This window comes from Pristiophorus japonicus, chromosome 8 (genome assembly GCF_044704955.1).
Source record: "Pristiophorus japonicus isolate sPriJap1 chromosome 8, sPriJap1.hap1, whole genome shotgun sequence".
NCBI classification, from domain to species: Eukaryota; Metazoa; Chordata; class Chondrichthyes; family Pristiophoridae; genus Pristiophorus; species Pristiophorus japonicus.
In genome coordinates, this window is record NC_091984.1 from 93,904,257 (window position 1) to 93,928,285 (window position 24,029).

General features: G+C 42.9%; 1 protein-coding gene across 6 annotated transcripts in view; it reads left to right on the forward strand.

The window, feature by feature from the left end:
• kifap3a (kinesin-associated protein 3a) overlaps nucleotides 1-24,029 on the forward strand; it is a 256,736-nt gene that overhangs the window by 183,907 nt on the left and 48,800 nt on the right. For 4 of the 6 annotated variants that reach the window (XM_070887101.1, XM_070887100.1, XM_070887103.1 and 1 more), the window contains one exon: nucleotides 9,793-9,889. In XM_070887101.1, the coding sequence (XP_070743202.1) occupies nucleotides 9,793-9,889 (97 nt within the window). Of the gene's footprint in view, nucleotides 1-9,792; nucleotides 9,905-19,599; nucleotides 19,691-24,029 lie in introns of all 6 variants that reach the window. The other 2 variants (XM_070887104.1, XM_070887105.1) reach the window with 2 other exon arrangements.

Sequence of the window (24,029 nt, forward strand, 5' to 3'; positions counted from 1 at the left end):
AGGCCTTAGTGAGGATGCAGATGAGATTTACTAGAATTGTACCAGGGATGATAGACTTCAGTTATGTGGAGAAATTTGGGTTGTTAAAGCAGAGAAGGTTAAGGAGAGATTTAATGTTGTTCAAAAAGGGTTTTGATCGAGTAAATAAGAAGAAACTGTTTCCAGTGGCAGAAGGGTCAGTAACCAGAGGACACAGATTTAAGATAATTGGCAAAAGAACCAGAGGTGTGATGCAATTTTTTTTTTTACACAGCGAGTTATGATGATCTGGAATGCACTCTCTGAACAGGTGATGGAAGCAGATTCAATAATAACTTTCATAAAGGAATTGGATAAATACTTGAAGGAGACATCTTTTCAGGGCTATGGGGGAAGAACAGGGGAGTGGGACTAATTAGATACTCTTTCACGATGGGCAGAATCGCCTCCTTTTGTGCTGTATCATTCTATGATTCTATTATGTATGTTGTTGTCATGACACACACTACAGTTCACCCTCTCCCAAAAGAAAGTGGTGACAGTGCTCTTTTCAGGACAGATTTTATTTTAAAAGTTCTGTGAAGTACAATGCCTAAGCAAATTGAAAAGCCTGCCAAACAAAATATGAAACCTGTTTCATTTTTTTCAAATAAAAGTTGCAGTGCAAATCATGAGGGGTATAAGGTAATTAAATTTAAGTAAAATATGCAACATCCAAAAAGCAGTAAAGAGCACGCAGTCCAGGAAAGCCCCAGGGCCTGACTGGTGCTCAGCTGAAATCAGCAAAATTCTATTTCTAAAACTATACAACATACAAGAGCTGGGCATCTTCCCCAATACTTTGAAGACCGCAACAGTTTTGGCCTCTTGACTGGATGCAGTAGCCCACAGGCGAGTGGATCTGGACCAAACAGGCTTTAATGTATCAATGCCATTTGGCAGATAGCATAAGACAACTATTGTTTTGTTTGGCAGAATGTGGTGCACACCTTCAGTAACACCTATGCCCCTGCTCTCAAACTGTTCCTGGATATGGAAAGGGAATTCAACCAGATGAAGTAGGATTCCTTCTGCCAGTGTTCAAGTGCACAGTCTTTGGAGGATCAAAATCCTTTACTTGAACTCCAGGACCGCAGTGTGCCCTGATCCCTCATTGCATTTGTCCTTGTCTGTCAGAGATGCTGGCAGCAGCTATAAAAGCAAACCCTGATATGTATAGAGTGCATGCTGGAGAGCACAATACAAAAACATTACTATTTATTGATGATATAAAGTTATATATGACTATGTTATCACCAGTGAGTCCAAAACAGCAAGACATTTAGCCAACTGTGAAAATGCAGGCTCCATTCCTCCATAATGGAAGACATATCCATTACATGAGAGATTCCTTTGCATACATGCAAATTCATCACCATGGCTGATTATTACCGCTGAAACCAGACTCCAGTTCTCGCAACACTATCCTTATTAGCCTCCTACACAATACAAAACTCTGCTGCCAGCATCCTGTTTACCCATCATTCCTGTCCTTACCAACCTTCCTTGAATGCAGAATTCGCTTTGACCTTGTTTTTTCTAAAATATATATATTTTAAGGCCTTGCTTCACCCTAACAATGTAATCTTCTAAAGCCCTACATCCCAGCCTGTGATCTTTTGTCCCCTCATTTTGGCTTCTATGCATCCTTCCACCTCTCTGCTTCACTATTGGTGGCAGAGCCTTCAACTGTTTTGTTCCTACTTTTTGGATTTTTCATCCTAAAGTCGCTGTACGTTTACTACTTCTCTCCCCACCTTTAAAACCTTCTAAACCTATCTTCCTGATATTTCTCCTAAGTCTCATACTATGGATCAGAATTATTTTCTATGAAGCCACCTGGGATTTTTTCTGTGTTCAATGAATGAAAATATTGTCAGAGAAGGTTTTCAGATATCTGGGTTATCTATTATTATCAAATTAACATTCAGTCCTACCCCCATCCTTCCGCAAACATACACCGGATAGATCATTTGTTCACAAAGGCTAGATAACAATTTTTGAGCAACTGCTTGACAAATTCAACAGTTTAACTATTCTGATACTTCCGAGTCAATCTCTATCGACAAGGTTTTTAAAATTTATTCAGGAAATGTCGGCGTCGCTGACAAGGCCAGCATTTATTGCGCATCCCTAATTGCCCTTGAGAAGGTGGCGGTGAGCTGCCGCATTGAACTGCTGCAGTCCATGTGGTGAAGGTATTCTCATAATGCTTTTAGGTAGGGCATTACAGGATTTTGACCCAGCAAAGATGAAGGAACGTCGATATATTTCCATGTCAAGATGGTGTGAGATTTGGAGGGGAACTTACAGTTGGTGGTGTTCCCATGTGCCTGCCGCCTTTGTTCTTCTAGGTGGTAGAGGTTGCGGGTTTGGGAGGTGCTGTTGAAGAAGCCTTGGCAAGCTGCTGCAGTGCATCTTGCAGATGGTACACACTGCAGACATAGTGTACTGGTGGTGGAGGGAGTGAATGTTTATTGGGATGAGTGGGGTGCCAATCAAGTGGGCTGCTTTGTTCTGGATCTCCTGTGGCGACTGGGCAGCTGGACCTGGCTATCGGGCCTCCACATCTTCCTCCCACCCCCCACCCCAATCTGGACCTCTCATTCCCCACTGATGGCCTCCTCCAGCACGTGGTGAGTACAATGGTTGTGACCCCCTGCCCCCCCATTCTGAACACCAGTGCACCGCTGGCCCCCCCAATGGCTGCCCCCAACCAAGCCTTGGACCACTTACCATCAAGGGCGCTACCCAGCACTGAGCCTGCGGCCAGCACCCCGCTGTAGGCAGTTAGGCCCATATAGCAGTGCCTGGTCTCCAGTCGTCGTGGACCCCCTTGCCACTGGACCAAGACCTCGTTCAGCTAAGCCATTTTGGTAGTCGGCGTGCAACGATCACCCCACGTTAAAAGAAATCACGCACAGGCATATTCCACTCCTAACATGAAGTTAGGGACCTGGAATGTCGGGACCCTCATGGACAACCCCAACAGCGACAGACCGGAACACCGCACCGCCATAGTTGCCCGGGAACTTAGACGCTTTGATATCGACATCGCAGCCCTAAGTGAGACCCGGCGGGCAGGGGAAGGCCGGCTCAACGAACAAGGTTACACTTACACCTCCTGGAAAGGGAAACCAGAGGCAGAACGCCGCCTCCACGGAGTCGGCTTCACCATCAAAAACAAGCTGGTCGACCGCCTCAAAGATTCCCCCTGTGGGACTAACGAACGCCTCATGATGTTTCGACTCACCCTATCCCGGAACCAGTGCGCCACAGTTATCAGTGCTTATGCCCCAACACTCAATGCAACAGATGAGGCCAAAGATGGTTTTTACTCCAACCTCTCAAAATCTCTCACCTGCGTCCCTATGGGCGACAAACTGATCCTCCTCGGCGACTTCAACGCCAGGGTCAGCAGGGACACACCTCTGGGGAGGCGTGACTGGCAGAGAGGGTAGGGAAAGCCAACTCCAGCGGTACCCTACTCCTGACAAAATGTCTAGAGCATGAACTTGTCATCACCAACACCTTGTTCCGCCAAAGGGACAAATACAAGGTATCGTGGCAACACCCTCGCTCCAAACACTGGCACCTGCTCGACTATGTCATCGTCAGAGCCAGGGATCGCAAGGATGTGCGCATCACCCGTGCCATGACAGGAGCTGACAACTGCTGGACGGACCACTGCCTAATCCGATCCATCATTGACATGAACATAGCCCCAAAGCGAAGGGGGCAGCAGAAGCAGTGTCGCAAAAAAGTCAATACAGGGGCACTTAAGGACCCAGTTTAAGAGAGCCCTTTACAGTCAGCGCCTCACAGCTAACCTGGCGTGCCTTGATGACCCCTAGATGCAGAATGTCCACAGCGCTTGGTCTGCCCTCCAGGCCTCCATAACCAGTGTCTGCAAGGAGACGCTCGGTCACTCAACCAGGAAACACCAGGACTGGTTTGATGAGAATGATCAGGAGATTCAAGAACTAATAGATTCCAAACGCAGGGCGTTTCTGAGCCTTAAACAGTAACCCAACTCGGGAGTAGCATTACAGATGGCTAAAGGCCAAGGTCCAACCAAAAAATAAAGAACAGGTGGTGGATAGAGAAAGCACAGGAGATACAGCAGCTGGATGACAGCCATGATGTGCGAGGAGTCTTCACTGCAATCAAGGCCACATACGAACCAAAAGGCCCCACCCCACTCCTGGCCAAGAACGGGGAAACACTCATCAAGGACACCGAGACAGTCGGGGCCTGCTGGAAGGAACACTTCGGAGATCTCCTCAATCGAGACTCTGACTTTGACTCGAGTGTTCTCGACTCCATTCCGCAGCATGCTACCCGCCACCACCTCAGTGAGACCCCAACACTGCACGAGGTAGAAAAGGCCATAAGACAGCTAAAAAAAAACAACAAGGCTATGGGAGCGGATGGAATCCCTGCTGAGGCACTGAGGTATGTCGGAGAGGCACTACTGCCGCGAAAACACGACCTCATCTCTCTCATCTGGAGGAAGGAGAGCGTGCCGGGAGATCTTAGAGATGCAGTGATCATGACCATCTTCAAAAAAGGGGACAAGTCCGACTGAGGCAACTACAGAGGAATCTCCCTGCTATCAATTACTTGGAAAGTCGGCGCTAGAGTCCTCCTCAACCACCTTCTCCCCGTGGCCGAGGAGCTCCTCCCGGAGTCTCAGTGCAGATTTCGTCCCCTCCGGGGCACAACGGACATGATCTTTGCAGCCCGACAGCTGCAGGAAAAATGCAAGAACAGTGCCAGTCCTTATACATGGCCTTCTTCGACCTTACAAAGGCCTTTGACACTGTCAACCACAAGGGTCTATGGAGCGTCCTCCTCCGTTTCGGATGCCCCCAAAAGTACGTCACCATCCTCCGCCTGCTCCACGATGACATGCAAGCCGTGATCCTTACCAACGGATCCATCAGAGACCCAATTCACGTCCGGACCGGGGTCAAGCAGGGCTGCGTCATCGCCCCAACCCTCTTCTCAGTCTTCCTCGCTGCCATGCTCCACCTCACAGTTGATAAGCTCCCCGCTGGAGTGGAACTAAACTACAGAACCAGTGGGAAGCTGTTCAACCTTCGCCGTCTCCAGGCCAGGTCCAAGACCACTCCAACCTCTGTTGTCGAGCAACAGTACGCGGATGACGCCTGCATCTGTGCACACAGAGGCTGAACTCCAGGACATAATCGACATATTTACCAAGGCGTATGAAAGCATGGGCCTTATGCTAAACATTAGTAAGACAAAGGTCCTCCACCAGCCTGTCCTCGCCGCACAGCACTGCCCCCCAGACATCAAGATCCACGGTGTGGCCCTGGACAATGTGGACCACTTCCCCTATCTCGGGAGCCTCCTATCAACAAGAGCAGGCATTGACAAGAGATCCAACACCGCCTCCAGTGCGCCAGTGCAGCCTTCGGCCGCCTGAGGAAAAGAGTGTTTGAAGACCAGTCCCTCAAGACCGTCACCAAGCTCATGGTCTACAGGGCCGTAGTAATACCCGCCCTCCTGTATGGCTCAGAGACGTGGATCATGTACAGTAGACACCTCAAGTCGCTGGAGAAATACCACCAGCGATGTCTCCACAAGATCCTACAAATTCCCTGGGAGGGCAGACGCACAAACATTAGCGTCCTTGTCCAGGCCAACATCCCCAGCATTGAAGCACTGACCACATTTGATCAGCTCTGCTGGGCAGGCCACATAGTTCGCATGCCAGACACGAGACTCCCAAAGCAAGCGCTCTACTCGGAACTCATCCACGGCAGCGAGCCAAAGGCGGGCAGAGGAAACGTTACAAGGACACCCTCAAAGCCTTCCTGATAAAGTGTGACATTCCCACTGACACCTGGGAGTCCCTGGCCATAGACCGCCTTAAGTGGAGGAAGTGCATTCGGGAGGGTGCTGAGCTCCTCGAGTATCATCGCCGAGAGCATGCAGAAATCAAGCGCATGCAGTGGAAGGAGAGTGCGGCAAACCAGGCTCCCTGCCCACCCTTTCCCTCATCGACTATCTGTCCCATCTGTGACAGAGACTGGTTTTCGATTTGGACTGTACAGCCACCCAAGAACTCATGCTAAGAGTGGAAGCAAGTCTTCCTCGATTCTGAGGAACTGCCTATGATGATGATGATTTGTTCTGGATGGTGTTGAACATCTTGAGTGTTGTTGCAACTGCACTCATCTTGGCAAGTGGAGAATATTCCATCACACTCTTGACTTGTGCCTTGTAGATGGCGTAAATGCTTTGAGGAGTCAGGAGGTGAGACTGCAGAATACCCAGCCTTTGACCTGTTCTTGTAGCCACAGTATTTATGTGGCTGGTCCAGTTAGGTTTCTAGTCAATTATGTTGATGGTGGGGGGATTCAGCAATGGTAATGCCATTGAATGTCAAGGGGTGGTGGTTAGACTCACTCTAGTTGAAGATGGTCATTGCCTGGCACATTGGCGCGAATGTTACTTGCCACTTACCAACCCAGGTCTGAATGTTGTCCAGGTCTTACTGCATGTGGACATGGAATGCTTCATTTTTTTGAGGAGTTACGAATGGAATTGAACACTGAAATCATAAGTGAACATCCCTACTTATACAACAACAACTTATATTTATATAGCGCCTTTAATGTAGTGAAACGTCCCAAGGCGCTTCACAGAAGTATTATGCGATAAAAATTTGACACCAAGCTGCATAAGTAGAAATTAGCACTGATGACCAGATGCATGTTTTAAGGAGGAAAGAGAGGTAGAGCTTGGGGCCGAGGCAACAGAAGACATGCCACCAATGGTTGAACGATTACAATCAGGGATGTGGAGGGCGGTCTCGGAGGGACTGGAGTGCATCATCACCCCCGGCAACCAAATTTTAAGTTGATGTTTTGTCTAAAGTTTAATTTGTTTATTGTGATGGTTTTAGTGCCCCCCCCCACCTTTTAGCCAGGGGGCACTTGTATAATTTGTGTGTTGGTGCCTTTGGGAAAAAAACAAGAGGACACTTGTTTGAAAGTGTTTGGTGTGTTCCCCCCCTTTTAATCAGGGGGCGCTTGATTTAATTGATTACAACAAAAGAGTTGTAGAGGGCGGTTTTGGGGCTGGAGGAGATTACAGAAATAGGGAGGGGCAAGGGCCATGGAGGGAAATAAGGATGAGAATTTTGAAATATCATGGAGGGCAGTTCATTGATGAAGCAGTTGAAGATAGTTGGACTGAGGACACTGCCCTGAGGAACTCCTGCAACGATGTCTAGGGACTGAGGTGACTGGCCTCCAACAACCACAACCATCTTCCTTTGTGCTAGGTATGACTGCAGCCAGTGGACAATTTTCTCCCTGCTTCCCATTGACTTCAATTTTACTCTGGTTCCTTGATGCCACTGGGTCAAATGCTGCCTTGATGTCGAGGGCAGTCACTCTCACCTCATCTCTGGAATTCAGCTCTTTTGTCCATGTTGGATCAGGGTGACAATGAGGTCTGGAGCCAAGTGCTCCTGGCGGAACCCAAACTGAGCATCAGTGAGCAGGTTATTGGTAATTATATGCCGCTTGATAGCATTGTCGACGACACCGTCCATCACTTTACTAAGGGTTGAGAACAGGCTGATGGAGCGGTAATTGGCCGGATTTGATTTGTCCTGCTTTTCGTGAACAAGACATACCTGGGCAATTTTCCACTTTGTCGGGTTGATGCAAGTGTTGTAGCTATACTGGAACAGCTGCTAGAGGCGTGATTAATTCTTGAACACAAGTCTTCAGCACTACAGCCGGGTGGTTGTCGGGGTTGATGGCCTTTGCTGTATGCAGGGCACGCAGTCATTTATTGATATCAAGTGGAGTAAATTGAATTGTCTGAAGTCTGGCTTCTGTCGTGGTGGGGACCTCAGAAGGAGGCCGAGATGAATCATCCACTCGGTACTTCTGGTTGAAGATGGCTGCAAATGCTTCAGCCTTGTCTTTTGCACTTAGGTGCTGGGCTCCGCCATCATTTAGGATGGGGATGTTCATGGAGCTACTCCTCCCATTCGTTGTTTAATTGTCCACCACCATTCACGACTGGATGTGACGATTCTGCAGAGCTTTGATCTGATCTGTTGGTTTTGGGATCACTTAGCTCTGTCTAAAGCATGCTGCTTCTGCAGTTTAGCATGCATGTAGTCCTGTGTTGTAGCTTCACCAGGTTGGCACTTCAGTTCCAGGTGTGCATGGTGCTGCTCCTGGCATGCTCGTCTACACTCCTCATTGAACCAGGGTTTGTCCCCTGGTTTGATGGTAATGGTAGAGTGAGGGATATGCTGGGCCATGAGATTACAGGTTGTGGTGGAATAAAATTCTGATGGCCCGCAGCGCCTGATGAATGCCCAATTTTAAACTGCTAGATCTGTTCTGAATCAAATCCCATTTAGCACAGTGATAGTGCCACACAACATGATGGAGGGTGTTCTCAGTTTGAAGATGGAACTTCGTCTCCACAAGGACTGTGCGGCGGTCACTCTTACTAATACTGTCATGGACAGATGGATCTGTGACAGGTAGATTGGTGAGGATGAGATCACATGGGTTTTTCCCTTGTGTTGGTTCTCTCACCACCTGCTGCAAGCTCAGTCTGGCAGGTGTGTCGTTCAGGTTGTGCTACTGAGTCACTCTTGGTGATGGACATTCTGTGCCTTCCAACCCCTAGTGCTTCTTCCAAGTGATATTCAACATGGAGGAGTACTCATTCAACAGCTGAGGGAGGTTGGTAGGCAGTAATCAGCGGGAGGTTTGTTTACCCTGGCACTCTACAAATTCCAACTTTACGGGAACTGTCGCACCACAATTTTAAAAGTCTATATGGATGCATCTCGGGGGTTCTCGGTCTAAAGTTCATAGGAGTCTTAGAAATAAGACCATTGCTCTAAGGAAACAGCAGGAATGGAATGAAGTATGGACATCATTATTCATGGCTTCCATATGCAGAAGAACACAAACATACCACATCCCAAATAAAACATGCATACTCCACAAGTTCTTTAAGATTTTCCTTCTCTGACAGATAAATGCTGAAGCGCACTACTACACACATTTTGTTCTTCTTCCAACATCTAGTCACTCTTGATAGCGATTTGGGATGTCACAAAAGCTATTATTAGCCTCCTTATTGCATTAGACAGAACCCCAAAACTGTTAGATTGGTTCTACTCCAGGGAATTAAGATCCCACATAATAAGCGAGGTAACAGCAAAAAGGTGCAGAACACCTTCCCAAATTCAGGAAAAAAACAGCCTTGGGTATAGTACATGTGGGAAATTAGAGTGCGTGATATGTTACCTCTGACAAATGCTGGACAAGTGCCAGGCAGTCTGCTGCCCTTCCTGGAGCTCTATCAGACAATACTTCCATTGTCGGTACCAGATAAATAGCCCAGGGTACTTTGAAAACGCCTGCAGAGATGTGCATGGATGGGGAAATGATGCTAGGATACCAAGGGCCCATAAAGAGTAGTGACCCAACCCTGAAAATAACCTAGGCAAGGCCATGATGCCTTTTTACCTGATTATTTCCTCCTGTCCTCGTCATTACCTGCAAGATATCTTGACCTGTAAATCATGTAATTGTTGCAGTATGTACGACCATATCAGCAAAGGTAATGTATCAATACATGTTCCTGTCGATAATATCAGCAGCAATATGTATGGCTTGACCAAATTATCAGCCTGTGGAGATTTAAAACAAAATTCAACTTTGAGTAATGTTAAGTTCTTGTTAACTCTGTTTGCAGATGGACTGTTACCCCCTGATGGAACTATTAGTCCAGATTTCTTAAGTGACTACCAATTTCAAAATGGTGACCTTGTTGGACAGCATCCTTTTAGCAGGTATGCTTAGCTGATGTGAGTAGAAACTGCAGCATCATGAGAAGCGTAGTTGATGTAAATTAATTTTTATACTAACATGCAAATTTTGGCTAAAATTTCACATTTCTAAAGTATTGTCAGAAATCACCTCAATGAAATTAATTTAAAAAAAGTCTAAGGCCTTGTGTTAAAAATGCATGTGCTGAAAATACACTCCAGTGAATTAAGATAAATAACTGCTACACAAAGTGCTGTCTCTAAAACATTAGCTTGTTCAGATAGATTACTGTCAGTATATGAAAAGATGTATTGTAAATGGTTTTCCCCCACCTTCTAATTCATTGTAACTGCTACCAGCCCTTGTTGACTCAAAGTATGATCCTTACACAGCTAAAATTGAGTTAAACGTTGATTATGTGGTTATGATCTTCTTGGTAATGGACCAATAATTTTTCAGTGAGCAATGAGCCATCTAGTGTTCTTTCTACCTGTTGGTGGTGTGCTCTTAAAAGGGGCGTTTGACCTGCTGTTACTCTGTTCCTACCACTCTAAAGCACCACTTACTTCCAGTTTGTGCAGTTTTATTTCTTACAGTTAGCTTCTGGGCAGCTCACTTCTGTACCGAAGGGTTGTAATTAGTCACTGCATATTTGATAAATAGTATCCAGTGTACAAACTTATTATTGTAGAAATAACATGTCAGCATCTTCATATAATCAAAAGTTTGGAATCTGAGTATGAATGTGTTTCAGCAGTTCAATTTTCTGAGATAACTTAATTTGCAAGGTTCACATTTTTTTCAAAACAGAGTATAAGACTGCAGTAGACATATACATATAATGTGTGTTTCAAGTACTTTGCACAGCAGATTGTGCTCAATAAATACCTTCGGTTCAGTGCACTGGATACTTTCTTCAGCTTCAGCATCACAGACGACTCTCAAAAGCAAATTCTCAGTCTGGAATGTCCCTTTACCCACACAACACCTAGGTAAATGTAGCGAGCCCAGGGGTTGAACAGGAACCCTGATCACTGTCTTGTATGATGGCTTCAGAATAAATGCTACCTGGGAGGAAGTCAGCTTCAGATATATCATTTAAACTTTTGAGAACTGCCAATCAAATATATAGCTTAAAAGATACAAAAGATGTTTGTATTTGATTTGAATTGAATGGCTTGGCCTCTACCTTGGGAACAAATGCTCCTGTTTCATCTGAATACTGAAGAATCATCTATTAATTTGAATGCAGTGGACCAGACAAGCAGGTACAAAATTCTAGTTAAGTATTTGTGCCTTCCACTAAATTAGAAGAACATAAGACTTAGGCGCAGGAGTAGGACATTCGGCCCCTCGAGCCTGCTCTGCCTTTCAATGAGATCATGGCTGATCTTCTACCTCAACTCCACTTTCCTGAACTATCCCCTTATCCCTTGATTCACTTAATATCCAAAAATCTATCGATCTCTGTCTTGAATATACTCAACGACTGAGCATCCATAGCCCTCTGGGGTAGAGAATTCCAAAGGTTCACCACCCTCTGCGTGAAGAAGTTTCTCCTCATCTCAGTCCTAAATGTCCGACCCCTTATTCTGACACTATGACCCCTGGTTCTAGACTACTCAGTCAGAGGAAACATCCTCCTTGTATCTACTCTATCAAGCCCTGTAAGAAAATTTGTATGTTTCAATGAGGTCACCTCTCGTTCTTCTAAACTCTAGAGACTATAGGCCTAGTCTACTCAATCTTTCCTCATTGGACAATCACTCCATCCCAGGAATCAGTCTGGTGAACCTTTGTTGCACTCCCTCAATGGCAAATATATCGTTCCTCAGGTAAGGAGACAAAACTGTACACAATGGTGTGGTCTCACCAGGGCCCTATATAATTGCAGTACGACGTCTTCCTCTTGTAATAAAGGCCAACGTACCATTTGCTTTCTTAATTGCTTGCTGTACATGCATGTTAACTTTCAGTGATTCGTGTATAGAGGCACCCAGGTCCCTCTGAACACCAACATTTCCTAATCTCTCACCATTTTAAAAAATACTCTGCTTTTCTATTTTCCTACCAAAGTGAATAACTTCTCATTTCTTCACATTATATTCCATTTGCCATGTTCTTGCCCATGTTTATCCTGTCTGTATCCCCTTGAAGTCTCTTTGCATCCTCCTTGCAATTTACATTCCCACCTAGCTTTGTATCATCAGTAAACTTGGATATATTACATTTGGTCCCCTCATCTAAATCATTGACATAGATTTTGAATAACTGGGGCCCAAGCATCGATCCTTGCGGCACCCCACTAGTTACATTCCTACTCTTTGTTTTCCGTCTGTTAACCAATCCTCAATCCGTGCTAGTTTACCCCCAATCCCATGAGCCCTAATTTTGTTCAATTGTGTGGCACCTTATCACATGCCATCTGAAAATCCAAATACACCACATCCTCTGGTTCCCCCTTATCTATTCTGCTAGTTACAACCTCAGAAAACTCAACAGATTTGTCAAACATGATTTCCCTTTCATAAATCCGTGTTGACTCTGCCCAATCATATTGTTGTTTCCTAAATGCCCTGTTACCACGTCCTTAATAATAGATTCTAGCATTTTCTCTATGACTGATGTCAGGCTAACTGGTCTGTAGTTCCCCGTTTTCTCTCTTCCCTCCTTTCTGAAATAGCGGGGTTACATTAGCTACCTTCCAATCTGCAGGAACCGTTTTAGAATCTATGGAATTGTGGAAGATGACAACCAATGCATCCACTATCTCTATAACCACCTCTTTCAAAACCCTAGGATCAAGCCATTAGGTTCAGGGGATTTATTGGCTTTCAGTTCCATTAATTTCTCCAGTACTATACTTTTACTAATACTAATTTCTTTCAGTTCCCCATTCTCCCTAGATGCTTGATACGCCACTATTTCTGGGAGATTTTTCGTGTCTTCCGTGAAGACAGACACAAAGTATTTGTTTAATTTCTCTGCCATTTCCTTATTCCCCATTATAATTTCTCCTGTCTCAGCCTGTAGGGGACCCACATATACTTTTGCTAATCTTTTCCTTTTTACATACTTCTAGAAGCTTTTACAGTCTGATTTTGTGTCTCTTGCTAGTTTACTCACTTTATCAATTTCTTGGTCCTCCTTTGCTGAATTCTAAAATCCTCCCAATCCGCCAGCTTACTCCTCTGTTTTGGCAACATTATAATCCTCTTCCTTAGCTATGGTTGGACCACTTTTTCTGTGTTTTTTTTGTGCCTGAAAGGAATGTATGTTTGTTGTGAATTATGTATTCTTTAAATGCTACCCATTGCTTGTCTGCTGTCATATCTTTTAATGTAGTTTCCCAATATACTGTAGCCAACTCTCCCCTCATACCTACGTAGTTTCCTTTGTTTAGATTTAAGACACCAGTTTTGGATTTTACTAAATCCCTTTCAAAGTTAATGTAAAATGCTATCATATTATGGTCACTCTTCCCTAAGGGCACCTTTGCTACAAGCTTATTAATTAACCCTTTCTCATTGCACAATACTAGATCTAAAATAGCCTGTTCTCTAGTTTCTCAATATACTGATCTAGAAAACCATCTTGTATACAATCCATGAATTCGTCCTCCACACTATTACTGAAAATTTGGTTTGTTCAGCCTATATGTAGATTAAAGTCCATGATTACTGTATTACCCTTGTTACATGCACCTCTAATTTTCTGATTTATACTGTGCCCTACATTACCACTACTGTCTAGGGGCCTAGAAACAACTCCCACCAATGTTTTCTACCCCTTGCTGTTTCTTAGCTCCACCTAAACTGATTCTACTACTTGATTTTCTGAGCTAAGATCCTTTCTCTCTACTGTCTTTATCAGGGCTACCCTTCCTCCTTTTCCATTTTGCCTATCTCTTCTAAAAGTTAAGTGTCCTGGAATATTTAGTTCCCAAGCGTGGTCACTTTGCAATCACGTCTCCGTAATGGCTATTAGATCAAACCTATTAATTTCTTTATGCATTATTAATTCCTCTATTTTGATGCGAATGCTTCGTGCATTCAGATATAGTGCCATTAGCTTTGACCTTTTTCTATTTCCCTGATGTCACTTTAGTCAGTAATCCCTATTACCTTTGTTACTCTCTCTGTCCCTTCCTGACCCACTCTGCTTATTTTTACCCAAAACTCTGCTCTGCTCTAGAGCTTTGACATTTCTCTTGCTGCTTTTAAATTTACACTTTCCTGAGTCCTTCCACCGCCCTTCATTAGTTTAAAGCCCTGTCTATTGCCCTAGTTATTTGAATCGCCAGGGCACTGGTTCCAGCCTGGTTCAAGTGGAGCCCATCCCAATGAAACGGCTCCCTCTTCCCCCAATACTGGTGCCAGTGCTCCATGAAGCAAAACCCCTGCTTCCCACACAGTCTTTGAGCCACGCATTTAACTTTCTAATCTGCCTATCCCTATACCAATATTACCTTTTGAGGTTCTGCTTTTTATTTTGGACCCCAACTCCTCAACCTCTTCCAGCAGAACCTCATTCCTAGTTCTACCTATGTCATTGGTTCCTACGTGGACCACGACAACTGGATCCTCCCCCTCCCACTCCAAGTTCTTCTCCAGCCACAAGGAGATGCCTTTAACCCTGGCACCGGGCAGGCAACATAACTTTCGAAACTCCGGTCACGGCTGCAGAGAACTGTAACTGTCCCTCTGACTATACTGTCCCCTACCACAACTACATTCCCTTTCACCCTCTTTCCCCCTCCCCCCACCACTTGAATGGCCTCCTGCGCCATGGTGCCATGTTCAGCCTGCTCATCCATCCATCCATCCACACAGGCTGCAAAAATCTCATACCTGTTGGATAAGGGCAAAGGCTGAAGCTCCTCCAGCACTGTACCTGGGGACCCCTTGCCTGCCTGAGTTGCAGTCACACCCTCCTGTCCCTGACCATTAACCAGACCTGCACCACCACCTAACCTAATGGGTGTGACAACCTAATGGGTGTGACTGCCTCCTGGATCAAAGTGTCGAGGTAAGTCTCCCCCTCCCTGATGCCCAGCAAGTTGTGTCGATGGGAGCAGGAAGTTACAAACGGACATAGACGAATAAGTCGGCAAAACTGTGGTAGACTGAGTTCATTGTGGGGAAAATGTGAGGTCATCCACTTTGAATCCAAAAAAGACACATTGGAATCTTATGTTAATGTCAACAGATTAGGAACTGTGGAAGAGCAAAGGGATTGAAGTGTCCATGTACACAAATCACAAAAAGCTAGTGCATAGGTACAAAAAGTCATCAAAAAAGTTACTAGAAATTGGCCTTTATTTCAAGAGGGTTGGAATACTAAAGTAAGGAAGTTACACTTCAGTTGTACAGAGCCTTGGTCAAACCCCATCTGGAGTACTGCATTCAGTTTGGGGCACCACGCCTTAAGAAGGATATATTGGCCTTGGAGCTGGTGGGTGGGAAGTGGCACGGGGGCAGGATAACGGGACTAAAGGTTCTAAATTGTGAGGGAAAATTTCATAAACTTGATTTGCCATCCTTAAGTTTAGAAGATTGAAAGTTGATTGATGTGTTTATAATGATAATTGGATTCAATGGAGTCCTTTCTCGCTGCCTACTCCCACAATTGCTGGCCTGACCCCGTGATCCACTGCCTCCCCCCCACCCCATGATCTCTCTGCCGCACTCCCAGCCCCAAGCCAGCTAGCCCCGATATCCCCTTGCACAGTACCTGTACCATCCAATTTAATGTGACCACCCCTCGTCTGGAAAAATCCCTTATCCAGAACAGGCCAGGTCCCGAGTGTTCCGGATAAGGGAACCTGTAGTGGATTATAGTTTGTCTATTTTGATAGATAGAAAGGAAGAAATTGCCACGAATAATCCATAGATTTTGGAGTTGTTTGAAAGTACATTATCTTAATGTCTGGAGAGAATGGGTTAGTTAGATGTAAAAGCATCAGAAATAGAGCAGGTTCTTGTTTGAGTAATTGGTGTTTAAATTTCCATCAGTACCAATTATTTTAAATGATTAATTCTCGGGATGTGGTTGTCGCTGGCATTGATTGGCCAGAGAATGTGGTGGTGGACCTTTTTGAACCGCTGGTAGCAGTTTAATGCAACTTAGTGGCTTGCTCGGCCACTTCAGAAGGCAGTTAAGAGTCAACCATGTTGGCGTGGGACTGGAGTTGCATATAGACAAGACCAGGTAAGGATGGCAGGTTTCATTCCGTAAAAGACATTCGTAAACCAGTGAAGTTTTTATGACAGCTTCATGGTTACTTTTACTGATACCAGCTTTTTATTTCCAAATTATTTTAAAACTGAATTCAAATTAACAAACTGTCATGGTGGGATTTGAACTGGTCCATGCCTCTGGATTACTAGCCTAAAACTTAACCACTACACTATCATACTATAATTCTTTTGAATTCTAATTTGCAAAATGTTTCAAGTTAATACATTTCAGATACTTGAACCATTAACAACTGCAAATCCTGGTCATTCTTTAATACAAACATATGAAACCATATACATGGTTATGTTAAGTAACATAGAGAAAGGTTGATGTTTCCACTTGCATTGAGGCACGATTGAAAATAAAAGTTGTGAACAAAATTGGACTGTTACTTGAATGTAATGTTTTGCAGATTTAGCTTGGGTCTAATCTCATTTTTTGCAGTAGCCAATAGTGTGGGCAAAAATATCACTGCTAAATTAAATAGTTCATGAAACGTGAAGGCATCGGAGCCTATTAAGTTTGTTTTTTATTGTGCTTCAAGACTGGCTGATTTCATTAAACTATTCTCTCTATTTGAGCTGGTAAAATCTTCAAGTTTAAAAAAACAGTCCAAACTAAATGTGCAAAGGTTGTAATTTTTGCACTACTCAATGTCTGACTAGTTTCTTTAAAATACATCTTTGGAATATGAATATTTATGAATCTCATCGAATGGACACCCAGAATGATCATGAAACCAAGTGACAACATCCATGCTAAATATTGCTGCTGCTAGCCTACTTTTAATAGGATTATGAAATAAGGAACAGTAAAGGGGATATCTAATTTTAAGAGAATGTTTATAAATTAAAAGCAAAATTACACTTTTATGAAACAAAAACTTCTTTGTGTAATTTAAGAAAACATATCTAAGTGTATCAAAATTTTTTTAAAAGATAGCAGTTAGGATCAGTACAGTGGTCAGGACACCAGAGTGTAGTGCCAGAGAGTCGACGGTATTGGCTCAGTTCCCATATCGCCGAGTTCCGAATCGCTGACGTTCTGCTGTGGGGAAAGAAAATCGGGAGGAGAGCCATCCCTAAGCTCCTGTTTGCTTGCATCTTAGTAGCTGGCTCAGATTGGCATTGTTAGATGCTTGGACTTTGAATCCTACATTAGGAATCCTACTCTCTGAGGTACAAAACAAAACGTCACTTTTGAGCAAATTGGTTGTAAATCAATTCTTTAGGTGTTGGTCAATTGATGACATTTCTGTTTACTTAAGAGGATGAATGTTAAAAACCACATCTGCTATTGTGATCAGTAAATACTAATGATGAATAACTATGTGAAAAGCAATTTTGATTTTGGGCCATATCACCTTTATCTTGCTTGCTTACTTGTTGCAATAACAAATCTGTCCTAAGCCAAGTCTACTAATTTCAGTCTTTCACTTGTTTTGTATGTACAGCTAACCTGCTGGTTACTTGAAAGTAGTGTAGTTTAAAACTATGGCCCTGATTTTGCGGCCCCTATGCGCAAGGTACAAGATACAATGTACAAGATGCGTTTGCGCCCATAAGGGTCCGCAAGTTCTGGGTTTAGGCATGCGAAGTCTGGTATTTGCCAAGAATCCTCTTGACAGATCTCACGCATCCAGAAGTAAAGGGCCTCCGCGGGTGGAGAGTTGGGCTATTTGCCCAACTTCTACCCAGCAAATGCCCTTGAAATTCTTACGACTGATAAAAGCAGGCCTGCTGTTATCAGTGTAAGACTTTTAAAGGACAGAAAATCTATTTTTCTCAATAATTTAAACATTCAAATATTTATAATCCTGTTAAATAAGGTAAGTTTATTTTTAGACCCTTCAAAATATATAAATTTATTTTTCAGAAAATTACATTTTTGTTTTAAATAATTAATTTTAAATATGTAATTAAAAAAAAACATATTTCAAGTGTTTGTGTGTTTTGGGGGTATTCCCATTCATACTTCTGGTGATTCCGTACAAATCGAACTCACTACAAGTACGAATGGGAACATTCCTACTTGGATTGGTTGGGCCGGCCCATGTGATCCCTGGGATCACATGGGCCGGCTTCGTGTAGAGGCCCAGGACCGCAAGTCTCCAAACCTCCCGGACCACCAAGTAGATTCGTAGACATTTTTCAGGTCTGAGACATTTACCCTCGGGAAACCATCGACCACAATTTCTGGGCCAGTATTACCATGTTACTGAAACACAAAGTTAAACTTTCACAGTTACAATATGCTCAGTGACCTTGCACAGAAAACAAAGCATTGGCAGTATTTACACTAGCCAGCTCTGTGAAATTAACCCTTTCCATTCTGGTTTATTACATTCATCCAAAGTTATTATCCAGAATATAATCTATTGTTTGTACGACCTTGCTGTGCACAAGTTGGTTGCCATGTTTGCCTACGTTATAACAGTGACTACACTTTACTTAATTGGCTGTGAAGTGCTTTGCAACATTTTAATGTGAAAGGTGCTATATAAATGAAAATGTTCTTGTGCTGCTTCACATGTTTTTAGATGGTTTACAACATCTTGACACCAAAAAAATACTTTAAACTCATAGAAAATGTGATCCTTACATTGCGGCAACACTTTGTATGTATTCTTGTCAATTGAATTGTTAAAAATTTTGATTCATGTACTACTTGAGCACTTTGCAACTATATCCTAGAGTGATAACTGGAAATATCTGACAGCAGTAAACTCCTTTATTTTTTTTATATAAGTTGTCTATGTTTCAAATCAATCAAAGTGTTCAGATTTGCATTTTTCTCTTGTATCTACATTGGCAAACTTCATTCTAAATGGTCAACTCTAAGTATTATCAAACTGTTTATTCTTACTAAAATTGAGATAATATTTATTACTTTTATCTGCTTTCTTTGGTTTCATGCACCATCTGCTTGTGGAGTTCTTGTCACTTAATGAGGTTCTGGCAGCTATGTTTAGTAACAACATCATTGCATTATAATTTAACCTTTGGTTCAGTTCTTTGGTCACTTTTGGTTGCTTTTGCCAAATGTGCAGAGCAAAGTGAATAATGCTTAATTTCAGTTATCAGACTGGCATTTTTATAAATGGCATAATGAATTGCTATTTGTTTAATTATTTAAAAGCATTACTCAAATCTTGGCTACCACAAAGAAATGTAATGTATTGTCTTTTGTTATAAGACTGGGCAGCACTGGGATCTTTATAGCATTAAATATAATTATTATACTTCTCTAAAGGCCTCCATGGGCATGGTCATTTTGTTCAAACTGAAATTATTGTAGCACAGTAAATCAATAGTCGAAATAGAGAAATAAAGAACAGGCATGATAAAGCAAGTCTGACATTTGTAATTATAGAAGTTTATATAATTTATTCAGACAATGGCTCCTTACTTGTGGTTATTCATGCAATGTTAACAGGTCCGTATATTTGCAAATCATAGTCTATTTTTTGAAATACATGTTATATTTTTTCCAGAGCCCTTCACCTAATCTTGTTAAATAGCAATGTACAGAAAACAAAAGCAGAGAGTGAGCAATAACAACAAAATCTAGTGTTCATCAAGAAGGTAGACTGCATATTACAGTGTTGATTATCTGATCTATTGTATTTCTGATTTATAAATGCAGCATATGAAAATGTCTTTAAAGGAATGTTGTTTGTGCTGTGTTAACTGATCGAGGCGGTGGAGTGGAGGCAGCAGCAGCAGTTGGGTTGGGAGTCACAATTAGTCTGCCTGCCCCTGGGCTGCAGAGCAAAAAATCAGCCGGGATTTCTGGCTGCACTATTATTTAGTGACCATCAGTTGCTGGAAAGTGTGCCTGCGGACATTAGGCGAAAACAGGATTAGCTCAGCTGTGATGCCATACACAGTTGAAAAGTTTGCTCACATTCATAATCTAGGCTCAGACATGAAGAATGGTATTCTGAACAGCTTTTGGAGGCTGCCAATGCCTGTGGGACTCGTCTGCAGCAAGAATCAACACCGAGAGGAGGAGAGAAACCCGGAGGGAAATAAATACTCAACAGTTGTCTGTGCCCAGAGCCGCAAAAAAGTCTTTGTACCTACTGGATGATTATTTTACTGATTTCTGTTTTAAATGACCAGCTCAGACAAGTTTGTGAGGCTAATGGTGTTGGGGAGCAACACTATCAAGAGAGATGATCATAAACTGAGGGTGTTTTAGCAATAAACATAATTGTTAATTTAACTCCTTCCAACTGGCAAACTCGGTACTCTTCAAAGCCAGAAACTGTGATGGCATCAGTATTAAATATTGATGATAATGCTATTTGCATGCATATAAATGGGTGATCAATTATGTGCAAGCATCAAGATCATAGATGCAATTTGGGGCATGTCAAATATTTTTTAAATACAGGTTTGTTAATATCAGTGTATGTGCTATTTTGAATGAGGGAACCAACAACTGATTCCTGAAATGTTTAACTGACTGCAGCTACTTTTATTATCTAAGCAGTCATTTATCCAATCATTTTTTAATCAACAACAACTTGTATTTATATGGCACCTTTAACAGTAAAACGCCCCAAGGCACTTCACAGGAGTATTATATATAAGGCAACAGTTTGACACCAAGCCACATAAGGAGAGATTAGGTCAGATGACGGTCAAAGGTAGGTTTTAAGGAGCATCTTGAAGGAGGAAAGAGGCAGGAGAGATCTAAGGAGGGTGTTCCAGAGCTGAGGGGAGGGGCCAAGGGTTGTTTTTTTGAGGAGAGGAGTGATGACGACAGATTTGAAGGAGAGGCAGACATTATCTGAGGAGAGAGAACCGTTAACAATGTCAGCTAACATGGGACCAGAAAAGAAAGTTGGGTGGTCAGCAGTTTGGTGGGAATAGGGTTGAGGGGACAGAAAGTGAGTCTCATGGACATGATGAGCATGGAGGGGGCATGAGGGGAGATCAGAGAGAAACTGGAGAAAGATGCCAGTTTAGGGCCAGGGCAGGGGGTTGCCGGAGGTGAGGGTACAGGGGAGAGGGGTTTAAGAAGACAATTGGCAGTACAGAATAGAGGCCGGGGTTTATCTTTTCGTTACAGATTGCTTCTGGACTACTGAGCAGTTTTGGCAGATAGCAGGACCCGATAATGCTTTGTGGCCCAGCTGTATCTGGCGGTGAATAGCTAAACCAGTTGTCTGCCATATCCATTCAAGTCGGCGTCCCTTGGACTTAAGAAAAGACTTGCATTTATATAGCGCCTTTCACAACCACCGGATGTCCCAATGAAGTACTTTTTGAAGTGTAGTCACCGTTGTAATGTAGGAAACCCGGCAGCCAATTTGCGCACAGCTAGCTCCCACAAACAGCAATGTGATAATTACCAGATAATCTGTTTTTGTTATGTTGATTGAGGGATAAATATTGGTCAGAACACTGGGGATAACTCCCTTGCTCTTCTTTGAAAAATGCCATGGGATCTTTTATATCCACTTGAGAGAGCAGATGGGACCTCTGATTCACGGCTCATCTGAAAGATGGCACCTCCAACAGTGCAGTACTCCTTCAGTACTGCACTGGAGTGTCAGCCTAGATTTTTTGGGTGCTCGAGCCTCTGGAGTGGGACTTGAACCAACAACCTTCTGACTCCGAGACGAGGGTGCTTCTCACTGAGCCACAGCTGACACTAGGGATCGAAGATGAAGTGCCGTACTCGGGTGAATGGCCAGGGTGAGAGAGAGTAATTTTTTCAGTAGGGACTAGGGCATCAAAGGTGGTGGTGAGGATGTTCTTGAGCAGATCAGTAGCTGCAGAAATATTGTGGTGAATGGAGGGCCAAAGGCTGGACAGTTGGGATTTCGTAACGTGCAGTTGTAAGAGAGTTGGGAGAGGTTTTTTTTCCAGGGACGGACACAGAAGGAAGTAGAAAAATTTCACTTTGGACAGAATCTTCTTTGGAGGATCTTAAGAAATGTTTTTGGTGAGAATGTCCTTCCTGCTCTGTTAAGCTACATTGGCTCTTGGTTCCGCAACACCTCTAAAAATTAAATTCTCATTCTCGTATTTAAATCCCTTCATGGCCCCGCCCCGGTCCCCTCTGTCTCTGTAACCTCCTTCAGTCCTATAAACCGGCCGCACAGCCTCCACCCCCGCGCCCGGGCCAGAATTTCTTCCAGCTCTGTTCTCTCGTGTTTTCGCCCTCCCTTCACAACGCAGATGAAATTCAATGCGAAAATGTGACATCGTAGGAAGAATGAGGAGAGACAATACATGCTAAATGGTATAATTTTAAAAGGGGTGCAGGAACATAGAGACCTGGGGTGCTGATACATAAATCTTTGAAGGTGGCAGGACAGGTTAATTAAGCAGTTAATAAAGCATTTGGGATTCTGGGCTTTATAAATAGAGGCATAGAATACAAAAGCCAGTAAGTTATGCTAAACCTATATAACTCTAGTTCGGCCCCAACTGGAATATTGTGTTCAATTCTGGGCACCACACTTTAGGGAGGATAAAGAAGAGATTTACTAGAATGGTTCCAGAGATGAGGGATTACAGTTACGTGGATAGACTAGAGTAGGCTAGAGTAGATAAAGAGAAACTTTCCAATGGCTGAAGAATCGGTAACCAGAGGGCACAGATTTAAGGTGATTGGCAAAAGAACCAGAGGCGAAATGAGGAAAAAACATTTATGCAACGAGTGGCTAGGCTTTGGAATGCACTGCCTGATAGGGTGGTGGATACAGATTCAGTAGCAGCCTTCAAAAGGGATTGGATAAATACTTGAAGGAGAAAAAATTTCAGCGATACAGGCAAAGAGCAGGGGAGTGGGACTAACTGGGTTGCTCTTCAAAAGAGCCAGAGCAGATTCGATGGGCCGGATGCCTCCTGCTGTGCTGTACTATTTTATGATTCAAGTTCACAGAACAAAAAGATGTTAAGAGAGTTTAATTAAATTACAGCAGTATTTTTAAAAGGAAACCTGGTGATGACGTTTGATTGGTTATGTTGCAAATATTATTTATTTTTGGAAACTTTGCCATGTGTGATTTTATAAGTCTTATGGTGCCATGCATCTTGCACTTGAATTATGAATCCATTTCAGCATCAACTGTGATTACTTGACATGGATTTAGATGTATGTTTAGTGTACTATATTCAAACAGCTTCTTAACTTTGCCATATCTGTTTGAAGATGGGTGTTTTCTTCTTTTTCTGTTTTAAAATAAGCTTAATCGGAGTTAGTGCCTTGCAGCATTGCTAGTTTGTGCTAGTTTTATGGAAGTGCATTGTCAAATCAGTGGAAATGTGTACTTGATTGCCAATATGCTTCAAAAATAATTTTTCTTAAATATATGCTAATAATTAAAATTGTATCTACATAATTTTATGTAAACATAATAAGTAACTAAGTAGTATTGTAATACACTATAAAATGGCTGAGATTGTAGATGACTTTATTTGTTTCTCTTTCATGCTTATAGATTGTCACCAACATTTCATGATGCATGATTTTTGCATATTCCATTGCTCTCTCCCATTTATTTCAAATGTGGATATTTTCTGTATGTCTGTCCAACAGTCTTTAGCTGTTCCTCAGCTTTCTCCTGGCTATGAACTTTGCTTTGGCCCCACTTTTTATGATGAGCTGAGAAGAAATGGATGAATGTGAATGACTTGTGTGGATCTGAATCGAAACACTCGTTTTAAGTTATCTATAGTTTTCTAGTAGACGCATTTATAAATTTGAGGTTTTGCTGTGGGTTGATCTTTGATTGTAACGCATATGACAGAATGGGGTTACAAAGTAATTATGGTCAGAATATAGCTTGTGGACACAAACTTAATAACCTTTTAGTTTGAGTTTTTAGCTATAGAGAAATAAGATCAGTTGATGAATATTATACTATGAATTAATTAACCTTTTACAAGCTACAGACTTGAA